The 14,558-nt window shown below is 36.2% G+C and overlaps 1 protein-coding gene across 2 annotated transcripts in view; it reads right to left on the bottom strand.

Moving 5' to 3' along the window:
- Positions 1-14,558, bottom strand: part of Nipped-A (Transcription-associated protein Nipped-A) — a 177,043-nt gene that overhangs the window by 48,598 nt on the left and 113,887 nt on the right. For both annotated transcript variants that reach the window (XM_070283344.1, XM_070283345.1), the window contains one exon: positions 6,485-7,877. In XM_070283344.1, the coding sequence (XP_070139445.1) occupies positions 6,485-7,877 (1,393 nt within the window). The remainder of the gene's footprint in view (positions 1-6,484; positions 7,878-14,558) is intronic.

Raw genomic sequence — 14,558 nt, 5'->3', positions numbered from 1 at the left:
TTGGATATGCGGAAGCTCTGTGCAAAATGGGTGCCGCGCGAGCTCACATTTGACCAAAAACAACCGTGCCACAAGTCATTGAGAACGATGGCAAAAATTCATGAATTGGGCTTCGAATTGCTTCCACACCCACCGTATTCTCCAGATCTGGCCCCCAGCGACTTTTTCTTTTTCTCAGACCTCAAAAGGATGCCCGCAGGGAAAAAATTTGGCTGCAATGAAGAGGTGATCGCCGAAACTGAGGCCTATTTTGAGGCAAAACCGAAGGAGTACTACCAAAATGGTATCAAAAAATTGGAAGGTCTTTATAATCGTTGTATCGCTCTTGAAGGGAACTATGTTAAATAATAATAACGAATTTTGACAAAAAAATGTGTTTTTCTTTGTTAGACCGGGGACTTATCAGCCAACCTGTTATATGTCGGAACGGGCCGGATCGGACGACTATATCATATAGCTGCCATACAAATGTTCGATATATTTGTAAGAAAAAAAAAACTTTGCTGTTTTTCAACATTTTTGCACCATTTTTTAGATATGGCCATTTTATATTATTTCAGAATTTTGGTAAAAATTTTATGAAAATCGGACGACTATATGATATAGCTGCCATAGGAACGGACGAGAAATAAATAGGAAAAAAATTATAGTTTCGTTGTTTTTCAACGTATGTTTATCTACTCTGAGATATAAGCTTTTTTTATTATTCTAGAATTATGGTATAAATTTTATAAAAATCGGACAACTATATCATATAGCTGCCATATAAACCGATCGGTAGATGTAGAGAAAATGTAAAACTGGGAATGTAAAACTGTAACTGTCAAACTGTAAACATAATAAGTATAGGTAACATGTAATGAAACTCTGTTTTGTGAGTGTTTTCAGCATTTAAATCTATAATATAAACCTCAAAACCAATCTGCAAGGGTATACAAACTTCGGCGTGCCGAAGTTAGCTTCCTTTCTTGTTTTTTATTGAAGTAACCGTTGTTTTCGTTAAACTAAGGTATGTACTAGATATAAAAAATGTGTTCGTGATTCGTCTATCTACATATGTGTAGCCTAAAAATATATTGTTATTAATATGATTTTGAATTAATGATTTTTAAAGGTTTTACTGTCTTCTTTGGACTCTAACTAATGTGATTCAATCGTTTTCAAACTAATGTTAGTATTTTTTATAAGTGTAAGTCCCTGTGGTGTCAAAATGTCCAAAATGGAAGCCAACTACGTCCAATTCTCAATTCTATTACACTTTATAGGTGGAATGTCAATCCCAAGGAGAAAAATAAAGTTTGTCGATATTGGGAGACCAAGGAAGAATTCTTGGTGATCTGTGCCCAAAAGCCCAAGTCAAAAAAGTAGCCAACTTAGTATAGGAGTCGACATGTGAGGAGAGGAAATAGGCTTATTGGTAGACATACCTATAGCTAGCACTAGAAATACAAACAATGCACATTGGGATGAAATGCCTTTATTTTGGCCAAAACCTAAAAAATTCGTGTTAATATATCAATATTGTTACAATTATTTTAAGCTAAGAAATGTCCCTAGACATCAAAAATGTTTAATTGGTATTTTATTGTCCAGCCGTTGTCTTCCACCAGCCCTTGAAAGTCAACTGTTCTTGCCACGTAGTGCGTGCCAGTTTGCTGATTAGACAAGTTTCTTAACTTTGACGTTCTCGTATTCTTAAACAGTTTGACCAATTAAAATACCTTAAAATGGAAAATGTTTCACATGGTATGTAGAAAATATCTGTAACAGTGATTAATTATATGTGCTTTTGTTTTGTCATGCTTTTAATGAAATACGTAAACACTAGTTTTGTTGATTCTAACCTTAAAATATTTGTGTTTCGTGGAGCATATCTAGCAAGATACAACAGGATTCAAATAACAGCTTATGTGGTAGTATCTGTTATTATGTGTATATTCAGATAGCATTTAAATAATTTGCGGGAACTTGCGGGGGGGTTTGATATTTCAACAGATGCGAGCAAGGTTGGAATTCGTCGAGGTGACTTACAGGAAGTTTGGCTGGATAATAATCGCAATGTCATCGCTACTTTTTGATTTGCATGCGAGGAAAAATAGCCGAGTGAACAATTTAACTGACGTATTTCATCGAGCTTTGGATTCTTCTGATCCTTACTTATCAAGCATCGCTCAAAAAAAGAGTTCAAAATCACACTCATTGCCAAGTGAAGTTATTGCACTTTTAGCTTCTCCAAATCCAGAAGATGCAGCCCAAGTATATAATATTAAAGACGACCTTACAAGTATACCATATTTAGATTTTGATTTAGAAGAAGAACGTTTATATTAATACAAGTTTATGTACTTATTTTTAAGTTTTCGTTTATCAAATTATGTTATAATATGCAAAAATATTAAAATAAAAAAATTGTCTAACAATTATGGATAAAAAAATGAAAAAAAAAAATATAACGACATTAATATGAATTTTATATGAATATACTGCAGTTCTATTATGTGGGCGGCAGGGAAGGAAAGGTGGCAGTGTAAAAAAAAAAACGAAATTCACAAATAATATAAGCAGCAAATTCTCCAAGTTTCAACTTTCTAGCTTTAAAATTACGGTTGTGGCCAAAATAAAGGCATTTCATCCCAATGTGCAATGGAAATACTGCGAGACGGGTTTTCAGAGAACCAGAATTTCATAGCAAGAATCAGAAAAGAGCTTAAACTTAAGTTCAGTGTAATTCCATTCACAAATATTAATTCATGGTGCCGTGATCATTGGTCGACATCGACACATTCTGAATAGCCTTAACTGGTGTGTTATATGTTATATATGTATATATATATATTTCTTTAATTTGTTTTTTTTTTATTTAATTGTTAATTGAATTTAAAATGTTTAAAAATATATTTTTTGAAACACTATAAAGTTACAAAATGAAGTATATTTTATGAAAAGTATTAGATTTAATTGAAGTAAGATATTAATATTTTCAGAATATGTCAAGAATACATTCAGAAAATTATCTTAAAAATTTCATTAAAATATCAATAAATTTACCCGAGGCACTTGGCCCACTGTGCACCGGCGCGAACGGAGGTGAGCAATCCTCTTCGCGTGTCGCCAGCGGTGACACCTCTAGGTTATTATACTGATACTATCACTAAAACATCTCAAAACAAATGATGTCGTTCAGGTGCGGTCGTCGATACAGACTTGGGCCTAGAGAGCATGCAGCTCTTAAAACAGCAGGAAGTGAGCCTTCTCCGCACTCCTAAGCCAGGCACCATCTCACCGCGCAGGGACGGGCCGAAGCATTCAAGCGAGGTTTGTACAGTACAAGGCTGTTCTTCGCATCTAGAGCCGCGTCCAGAGCAAAACCACCCTATGCCAAGAGAAGAAAGGAAAGCATGCATCCGAAGGATCGAAGAGACCAGGGACCAATTCCAAGTAGGATCAATGATATTTTTGGCAACAAAAGGGGTCTTTTAAGAAGGACTTAAGTCTGGAAACCCATCGTTAACGCCGCCCAAAACCGAAGCTGGGCGAGTCCAAAGAGGAGTAGTGATTTAATGAATGTAGATAACACTCAAGGGTTCAGCAGCTCAATCATCATAAGAACAAGATCGTTTTGGCGAAATTCCTCATTGCCATGGGGCAAAGGGTCCGTCGACCTAGGAGACTTTTCTCATTTAGCGTTGCAAAAATCATATCTTTTGAACCAAATAAGGTAATCGAATAATTTGAGCGGCATTGTACAGGTAATTGTTGTAAAATATATATATGTACTGCATAATGTACCACGCTCGCCTTTTTAAAGGGTATTAAAGTTAAAAAATTAAATTTTTTTTTCATAAAAACAATTTAAAAAAAAAAGAAGAAGCCTCCAAGAGACCGTCTGGATCCTCAAGGGTTTCAAAAATCTTCAGGTTCATACATTAACATCCGGACAACTAAGGATCATATTGAACTATGTGTGGCCCATCGATGGCCGTCGGGTTCAACCGGTTGGGGTGGCAAGGTACTTCCGCCCGAACTTGAGAAAAATCAACTAAGGCAAAAGCAATATCAAATGGATAAAAATTTGCAACATTTGGCTTGGATACATTTTATCAAAGCTCTTTGGCATGAAGTGTTCCAGTTTCCTTGTATAACTCCGGAGGAAATAATCTTGAAGCAGCTCAAGAACTTTGTCATAGTTCGGAAACCTTGTTGGGATGCCAAATGAAATGAATTATAATTCCTAATTAACGGCTTATTTCGCCTTTATAAATAGATTGCATCATTTTTTACATACTTTTATGTCATATGAGTATTGACTGTACTTTCTTTATCTATTAATTTTGGCCAGGGTACAGCTGCTTTTTAAAAATGTATTTTTAAAGTTTTACATCGATTATAGCAAAATTGACGAAGTTATTGGTAGTTCCACATAGGTCATTTGGTGTTGAATGTATGAGCCAGTTTGAAACGCACTCCGGAAAAGGGTCATTTACAAAGTCGGTGTATACGTTAGCTTAAAATTTACCAAACCAATCGTAACCAAACTATTGAAATTTGGCACATAACTTTTTTAACCCTTTCATGCCCAAATTAAACTGGGAACACATAGGAAATATTTAACGCCATAAATGATTAATAGGAGCCCCAATTAGCGTTCATTTTGATTTTCGATACTCCTTTGGTATGTTCTTACTGCAATGTTGCCTATAGGCAACATTTGTCCATCCATACTCTGTATAAAACAATTTTCAAGCCCAACTTTATACTTTTATCACAGTCTTACCTATTTTAAAGATGTGTACGTACTTATTTTTTTAATATTTGTCACTAATTTTAGTTAATCGAACTTTTTCACGGACACTTTTTGGCAAAATTTTTGGCAAAATTTTTCGGCAGCTGTGGTCGCTTCGAATAATTAGTGATAACTGAGCACACGCTGCAGCTGCATTCGCAAAAATTACCAAAAATGAAAGAACATAATAAGGGGAATCCCCCATAAAAAAAAAGTTCACAAAAATTTTGAATCGTAACCGAAATTTAAATTTAAAGTCAATGTTGCCTATAGGCAACAGTGGTCATGAAAGGGTTAACTAGTTCTTCAGGTACTGCGTCTAGCTTTTAAAAATAATGTATACTTTAAAATTTTTTACTTAAGTAACTTTTTGTTAATCAAAAATCTGAGATGGCTTTAAAATACTCTATATTCAACAAAATACCTTATATTTAAAAAAAAATCGGTTTTCTGACGAAATTTTTCCTAAAATCACACCAAAAATCAGCTGGACGCTGCTTTTGTTTAGCCAGAGTTTTGTTAATTCAGGGCTGATCAAATTTTGGCCCGTTGTAGTTTCCAACGGTAATTGTTTAAAATCAAAGGAAGAAGCATTCCAGGCCGTAAAAAGATCATTTTTAATATTCGAGATCGCAATCTTCGGTTTTTGGAGGCGGTGCTGGAAATAGTCGATAAGAAGTATTGGAAAACTCATGCAGATGACAGCTGATTTGCCCGTTCTGATTTAAAGATTGTTGCGTTTTTACGTCGTGTTTTTACCAAAAATAAATATTTTTAACGAGCATTAATAATATTTCTTAGAATAATATAACAAATCATTAAACAATTGTTCAGAAATAATATCAGGCATATTCAAACTGTTTTTTTGTACTCTGTCATCCCTTAAAATGTTCCTCTTAGCTTCGTCTTTCCCCTTCGGAAACTATGACAGGGTCAGCGGATTTGCGATATTGCAAAAGGTTTGAATCGAAGCGATTCTAAGGTGCAACCACAAAATAATTATTTATAAATCAAGTACTTTAGTATTAGCTAATTCAATTATGCTATAATAATTGTTCCCAAAACCTTAAGGAATAAAATACAATTAAAATTTGTAATTTATATAATCGCATTGTATTTTAAAATAATTAATTTCTGATTTTGCGGATTTGAATCCGCCGGCCCATTGGCACACGGAAAGTTTCCGAGCGTTTCGCCTGCAAATTAACAGAGACTTAACAGAAGAAAATACGAATCCGTAAGAATTTTTCGGAAGTGGAAACTAGAACAGGCCTGTATGTAACATATCGGAGTGAATCAAAAATAATTATGATCAGCATCTTCTATTTGAACCTAAATGTGGGTAATAGAAATTAGTATTACTATTTTTTAAGAGGGTTGTTGGTTCATTTTCTTTTTCCAATTTTTTTTAGGATTGGGGTGTTATTTCATATTTATATTTGTGATGTTATTTTGATTTCATAACCACCACCCCAAATTTTGGGAACTTATTTGGTTTTTTGTTTTTGGGCACTTAATATTTTTTTTGGAACTTATTTCATTATTGACTCAAAAAATGAAACAACACCAACAAATTTTATAAAAAATCGTTGTTTTTGTATTCTATACAAAATTATTGCAAAATGAAAATGTATACAAACTTCAGCTTCCCGAAGATTACTTATTAAGAAAATTAATTAATTAACATATATCGTAGCTTACCAATTGTAAATAGCCGTGGTTCTAAAGTTGTGCAAAATGTGTTTCCATCCATTAAACCGATTTGTGCATTTGCTGGTTGGTGTCTTAGCAAATGTTTTTTTGGGGGTATTATGTCAGCGAGAACATCCTTATGCGGATCCATAACTTCAGAAACAGTTTTTGATTGAATCGTGCCAATGTGTTTTAATAATGTCATTGATTCTTCTCTTACAATTGCGTTGGGGCTTGTTATATGTCTCACAAGTTCATGAATTACTTCATATGTAGCCTTAGCTTGTAAATCTACAAGATCATCGTTTTTGTAGCTTCCATTTATGGGGCTTAAGCAAATTTCCAACATGGTCTTCATATAGTTCTTTGTTATTTCTATCGCACCATTGGAGACATCTCCTTCTAAATCCATTAATACAAACATAAATGCTTTTAAGAAATTAAAAAGATTTTGAAACAGAGCACGTAGAGACATATGCTTGCATAGAAACTGAATAGCTTGGCACCCGCCGACTTTTGAGTACCAAGGGCGATCATAACATAGAGATATCATTTTTTCTGCCAAATACTGGATTATGGGTAATCTACAAGCGCGTTCTTTATTACCCATAATATTTGTAGCAGTGTCAAGAATAATACCCATGCATGCTATTCCAGGTTTGCACAATTCCTTTTCTTCATGTCCCATGCATGAGGCCAAAGCATCAATTAACACCATTGGGTCTATTCCAGTCGAAGCGTGGTGTCGTTTTTGGGGAAATGGTCCCGCCTGTTGTGCTATAGCTACCATCGTATAATGTCTTACAACCGCAGCCATAACTGGACAGACAGAATCTCGTAAATCTTTCGTCGCTGAAGCTACCAGCATTCCAACTAAGGCTGTCTGGTGAGTGCCTCGTATATAGGCGTTATCTATTTTATGTTGAAATATAGACCAACTCATTATGTTATTTTCAACAAAATCGACATGAGTAAAGAGTTTAAGTAGTGTATGTTTCTCGTCGTCCAAACATATAAAAGCAGCTAAAAAACATCGAATTACTTCCCAACTTTGTCGTCTGTAAAATTGATCAGTCGAGTTCGATCCCAATGCTCTAAAAGCGGCTTCAATAGCTTCGTCGACAGGAAAATCAACTGCAGTTTCGTATTCTTGAAAGTATGTTATAATAGAAATTGTTGGCTTCTCATTTTTATTGTAACATAAAGTTTGTGGTTCCACCATCATTTTCCTATTTCCACCTCCGAACTTTCCGAGAACGCGAAATGCTACCAAAGCAGCATTATCCTGACTTCTCAACGTTTTCCAAAGAGCTTGCATTAAAGCTGCTCTCACCGGTTGTATGTGATCATATAAAAAGTCGGGTTGTAAATTGTCAACGCAAAGTTCCAATGTTCGTAAACCCTAGAAAGAAAAGAAGGTATTTTTAATGATATAAACACAGCCAAATGTACGTAATCAAAGACTCGTTTTTCCGTTAAAAATAAATGTCAGATATCCGGTACCAAATGAGTAACGCATTACATAAGACCATAAGATCTACATGCTATATAATTTAATAAAAAACGTTTATTTTTTTATATTAGTTTTTTTTCTTTGTATAGTTATTTATTTAAAAAATAAAATTCGACTATACCCTTTAATATCAGTCTACGAGTAAAAAGCTGTGGCGGGAGCTACGATTATTGTTAGAATTCAGCGCCTTATTCAAAGTACCAATCCGGTAACCCCATCTGAGAACCCTTTGGCCATATAATATCAGTGTAATTGGCCACCCTTTAAATTTCTGGCAATCGCGCTGAAGTATCAAGAAAGAGCAGTAAATCAGCCGCGTACCTTTTTTCTCCATATATATACAGTGGCTCACAGCTTATTTCGTGCAGAGGTAAACTTGAAATTCAAACTTGTATATCTGACAAACTATAGGAGATATGAAAAAAATGTAAACGCAGTTATGTTAAGTAGGGCTTAAGCATTTATTTATCCCTAATTATTTTTCAATTCCACTAGATAACGATTAAAACTTAAAAAAACGAAAAATATTGGTTATTTTTATGTCACAGCTTATTTCGTGCAAGAAAGTTTATCTTAAATATTTTGGTTTTTCTTAAACTTACAAATTTTTTTTGTCTTAACTTAATTTGATGACATCCTCTAAAAGAGTTTAAATTAAAGAAATCAACTTTTCTGAGGACTCCTTTGGAATCTTGGACCATTCTTCCAAGGGGGCTGATATGAGACCATTTTAAAAAGATATCGACCTCTTGCGGATGCCCAGATCCAGAAATGCCCACAAAATCTTAAGGACGATAAGGTTTGGTGACTGGGCAAGTGGATTCACCACATTAGGGCAGTTCCATATCAACCTGGTCTGCACAAGAGTCGATTTTTGCTTTGGGTCATTGTCATGGTAATGTCAGAAAATCCGCTTTGGGCCCAATATATCGGCGATCTGGAGCAAGTTATCCTTCCAAAGTTGAAGGTACATATTCTAGCCATATTTCCCTCGATGAAAACTAGGTTTCCAACACCGGTTGCAGCCATACACGCCCGAACCATGCGAGTACCACTACCGTGCTTGGCTGTAGGGGATCGGTTCTTGTGGTGAAGCTCTGAATTTGATTGTTTTCAAACATATTGCTCTCGGTCCGACCTCATAAATATTGAATTTGGTCTCGTCTGTGAAAATTAATTCATTCCAGAACGAAATCGAATGAAATTATGTGCTCCTTGGCCAATTTAAGCCTGCACTTCGGATTTGTATTGGTTTCGAAGGGCTTTTTCCGGGTTACTCGGCCTTTAAAGATGTGTTCCCGTTATAAACGGCGGACGGTTTCCACGGAATACATTTAGGCCATTTCATGCCCAACATTTACTATTAGTTTTGTCGCCAAATTTTTTGAATTAACATTAATTTTCCGGATAATGTACCTTTCCTCAAGCTTAATAAAAATTTGGTTAGGAGCATTTCGGCCAATATATGCCTCCCGATTTTCCCGATTGAAGCTTGGGATGATTTACTGAACAGCACTTAGGGTAAGGTTAACTATTTAAGAAATATTTCGCCAAGTTTTTCCATTTTTTAAATGATTAAGGACCAATTCCCGCAGTTCGATAGTCGTGCGGAGCGCATTTTAGTAATTCACAGAAAACTGTATTTTCCTGAAACGCATCGGAGGGATAAATAAATTAGCTGATATCGCCTCCAATGAGTTACAAAAAGAATGAGCTAATTTAAAATAACAATTTACAAATTATATGTACCCAAAGTTTTTGCACGAAATAAGCTGTGACATAAAAATAACCAATATTTTTCGCTTTTTTAAGTTTTTATCGTTATCTAGTGGAATTGAAAAATAATTAAGGGCTTAAATAAATGCTTAAGCCCTACTTAACATAACTGCGTTTACATTTTTTTCATATCTCCTATAGTTTGTCAGATATACAAGTTTGAATTTCAAGTTTACCTCTGCACGAAATAAGCTGTGAGCCACTGTATATCAAGACTTAAGAACAGCTCGCAGGGCTGATTCCCGATTCCCAAAAAAGTCTCAAGATTGAGGTTACGTAACCGGTAAGTTGCCAAAAATCCCTTTTGGGAATCCCTTTTTCCATTTTCTCTCGGTTGAAGCGGAGAGAGCGGGCTCGTTGTCTGAAGTGTGACCGGTCTCGTCGCGGAAAGTTCTCGCTGTTAATTTGCACATTTTGCGTAGCGTCAATTGATTGTTTGCACAATTTCTTCCTTTTTGTCAATAAAACTAACATTTTAAACTGTAAATGATTAAATTAAATTAAATGATTAAAATAAATAACAAATGAACCAAAAAAAAAAGAATTTAACACAAACTTGGGTTTATTTCTTTCTTATTTTGTGTTTAAATTGTTTCTAGAATATATTTTTATTTTTTCGTACGCATGAACTCAAACGAGAGCTTCATCCCTCTCTCTCTCTCTCTCAGGCTCCCTTTTCGACTCAGAAGCAAGCGAGTAGTTTCGATGCTGCTTCGCTTCCAGAAAGCAAAGAAGCGAGAAGAGACCCTTTTCAGACTATTTGGTTGTTCTCTCTCCGAAAGAACTTGATTGATCAAAATGGTTGACCGTTTTATGAGAGCTCTGCTTAAAAATAAACTGATATATATTAATCCTGAACGGCTTAAGTGGACTTATTTACCTCGATACTCATGCTTTGGGGGAAAATTGCACCAAAATTGCTGTCAACATAACATATGCTTGTTCTTGCAAGCTTTACATCATCCCTTCAGTTTCAAAATTATTTTCCCGTCCGATTCCTGGCGGCATGCTCGAAGAACCAAAACAAATTACATGTACCTCGTTCTGCGAAGTTCGAAACAAAATAGCCGAAACAAATTCTACCTAAGTTCGGCGACTGGTTCGAGAAGTTCGGACTTCATATTTGTTGTTGTTTTCAATCTGCGTTCGGAGCTGCGGTTGCAGGAGTTCGTAAATTGGAATTCTCTTTGCATTTTGAGTTGACTTCTCTTGCATTCAGAAGTGTTTTGCATATTAGTTCAAGTTGCGTAAAAATTAAATATTATAAGGAAAGTGGAAGTTATTTGCATTCACTTAATAAATAAAATTGCAGAATTGACGTTAAGGGGTTATATACCTTTTTGAGCGAAAAAATTGAGGGAACTTTCGATTTTTTTTCAGGTGTGTAGCAATTATTTTATGACACTGAAGTTATTATTTATTGATAGTACATGTTTTTATCAAAACAACAAGCGTTTGTTCTTGAAAAAATATAAATAATTTACGAAGTTATGGCAATTCTCTCGGAACCCTTTTTTTATAGCGGCTTGCGGTGACCACGATGGAAGTCCAGCAGGTCAACAGAAATAAAAAAACCAAAAAATTTTTATTAGTATAGTATTATTTCCAGTTCGTGAACGATTATTTTCAAGAATATTTGGTTTTTTCTGCATACAGTAACGATTTTTCCAAAAAGTTGATTTTTCGAGTTCTAAAAATTTTATTAAAAAATTCTGATCTGCAAAATCAAAATTGGCGCATAGAAACTGAATCGTTTACGAACTTGGCACAATCATTACGAATAATTAAAAAAAAAAAATGAAGAAGATCGATCAAATAGTTCTTGTGCAATCGCGGTCACAGCAAAGGCACTTTTGGAAAAACACGACTTTGAGATAATCGCATTCAAAGTATTACGTTGAGTATATGCAACTATTAAAGTCGCGCCTCAAAACGCTGTTTTCCTATCGAACTATTATTCGGATCTCTATGAAAATTTGGGAAAATGTTCTCTAGGGGATATTATACTTTAGGATTCAGCAAAAAAAATATTTCGTTTTTTTGAAAAAAAAAAGGTATATAACCAAAGACAATAGATTTAACAAGATGCCTCACGACCATACATTCGTTTTGCAATATGAGGCTGCATTTTTGATGGCAACGACAATCGCGTTCTAAAAATAGAATGCGTTTGCTTGTATGAGTAAACACAAGAACACGCAAGCGCGTATGTGTGCGCAAGCGCAAGCACCAAAAAATTGAATTTTTATATTTTGTGCTGGCGACCGCTTGTTAGGAGGCGATGCACAGTAGCGCCTCTCGAACAATTAGCGTTGCAAAAATCGAAAAAGTTATGTTCCCAAAAACGATTTTAACCATACTTATTCGACAGAACATTTCTCAAGGATTGAGAATCTGTAATAAAATCAATTAAACATTTTTTTTTTTAATTCTAAGTGTAACCGCCACAAAAGCGTGGGCTCTACAGTTAGTATATTTTTTTATTATTATTGGTGTTATATTTGCTTCAGTAGAAAAAACACGTCCGGTAGGTTGAGTAAACAAGAAAAGGAATGAAGTTTTTATTCGATACTTCTGGAGACTGCAAACTAAAACTATCGATACATATTATAGGATTAGAGATTACATTGTTCCAATAGTTTTAATACCCTTCCTCAATGTAAGCCTACATATCATAATTTTTAATACAAACTTAACTTTTTAGTAAGCTCACAATGCTTTTGTTTCTGAAGGTTCTTTGTTAATATGTCTGCAATCATCTGGTTTGTTGATAGATACTTTAACATAATTTGCCCTTCCTTAATTACATCTCTTACAAAGTGGTATCTGATGTCGATGTGTTTCGACCTCGAGTGATGTACCGGATTCTTAGCCAATTGTTGAGCGCTTAAATTGTCGGTATGCATAACTGTTGATGTTTCAGACTCGCCGCAACCGATTTCCAATATAAGTCTTCTTATTGAAATCGCCTCCTTGCATGCGGATGATAACGCCATGTATTCCGCTTCCGTACTACTGAGGGCTACGCTGCGTTGCTTTTCAGATTTCCAGGATATCGGTCCTCCAGCTAGATAGAAAAGGTATCCTGTGTATGACTTCCTATCTGTTTTGTCGCCTCCCCAGTCAGCATCCACATATCCACTTAAAGGCTCATTGCAAATCTTGTAATGCAATTTTAGGTCTTTTGTCGATGCCAAATATCTGAGTATGTGTTTTACTCCTGTCCAATGCTCAGTGTTGGGATTCTTGTTGCGCTGCGCCAGTTTAGATACAGAATGTAGAATGTCTGGCCTTGATGAAAGCGCCAACCACATCAGTTCACCTATGACCGCTTGATATGCCTTCTCGTTGACATTTTCGCATCCCTCTTTGTCGCATGTGATCTGGAATCCTGCATCCAGTGGAGTTGCAGCTGCTCTACACTCCTTAATGCCGTGCCGCTGAAGCAGATTCTCAATATATTGGCTTTGACTCAGCATTATCTCGCCTAGTTCACCTTCTCGTTGAACTTCCATACCAAGAAACAGGTGCAACTGCCCGTGATCAACACATTCGAAAGATTGAGCTATTTTGCTTTTGATGCTCATGAGATCACTTTTATCTTGGCAAGCTATGATCAGGTCGTCGACGTATACAAGAATAAGTGCGAGATGCGGTCCACTTCTGTTCATGTATAAACAAGGCTCGTTTTTACATGGATTAAAGCCAATGCTACGCAGAACTCCATCCAATTTAGAGTTCCATTCTCTGCCAGACTGTTTAAGGCCATATATTGCCTTCTTTAGCAAGAGCACGCCGTCCGCATGATCTTTGGCTAGAAATCCGCTTGGCTGTTTCATGTAAACAACGTCTGATAAATCGCTATTCAGATAAGCTGTACAGACATCCATCTGGTGCAAATATAATTTTAACTGTGCAAGTATGAAACGAATGCTTTCCATTCGACAGACAGGTGAAAAAGTGTCAAAGTAATTAATTCCATACTGCTGCGAGCAACCCTTGGCTACTAGTCGTGCCTTATATCGCTGTACTTGTCCGTTGGCATCCCTCTTCACAGTGAAAACCCATTTGCAGCCAATAACGCGTTCTGTTTTAGGAAGATCTACTATCTGCCATGTATGGTTGTTCATAAGAGCCTTGTACTCTCAATTCATTGCCTCCAACCATAATTCTGAATCTGGACATCTAATTGCTTCGTCGTAGCTCACCGGAATATACACGTCGCTGTTGATTGCTGCTCCTAAGACATTGTATTGCTTCCGTGGGCGTCCAGGTTTGCCCGTGCGGTGTTCTCGTCCGGTGTTCTCGTCCGGTGTTCTCGTCCTCTCCGGTGTTGTCATCTTCTCCGCTGTCCACGTCGTCTGCACTGATGAACTCGTCGCTGCTGTGATCATTTTTTATGCCGACCTTGTCTTGGTCGTATGAGCTTTCATCTTCGGAATTACCGTATCCGTAGAAATTGGGGTTGACTTCGCCATCTGAGCTTCCATCGTTGCTGCAGTTGTCCCTCTCATCCTCCAATTGGCCGTCTGAAACACCACCGCCTTGTGGTAGGTCAAACAACACGTATCCGCCAGCCTTCGACACGTAATCAGCTCTTTCATCGAAAAGCACATCCCTCTTTTCGATAACTTGTCCAGTGCTAGGGTCGTAGAGCCAGTAGCCTTTGGCTGTTCGAGAATATCCGACCATTCGATATTCTTTTCCTTTTTGTTGGAATTTGCTCCTTGTGTGACCCTTATCCAGTGCAACTGCGAACGAACCAAAAACTTTAAAATTAGATATTGATGGTTT

The sequence above is a fragment of the Drosophila kikkawai genome, chromosome 2L, assembly GCF_030179895.1.
Source record: "Drosophila kikkawai strain 14028-0561.14 chromosome 2L, DkikHiC1v2, whole genome shotgun sequence".
Lineage (NCBI taxonomy): Eukaryota > Metazoa > Arthropoda > Insecta > Diptera > Drosophilidae > Drosophila > Drosophila kikkawai.
The sequence above is the reverse complement of the archived record's forward strand: the minus strand, read 5'-3'. Positions and strand labels throughout refer to the sequence as shown.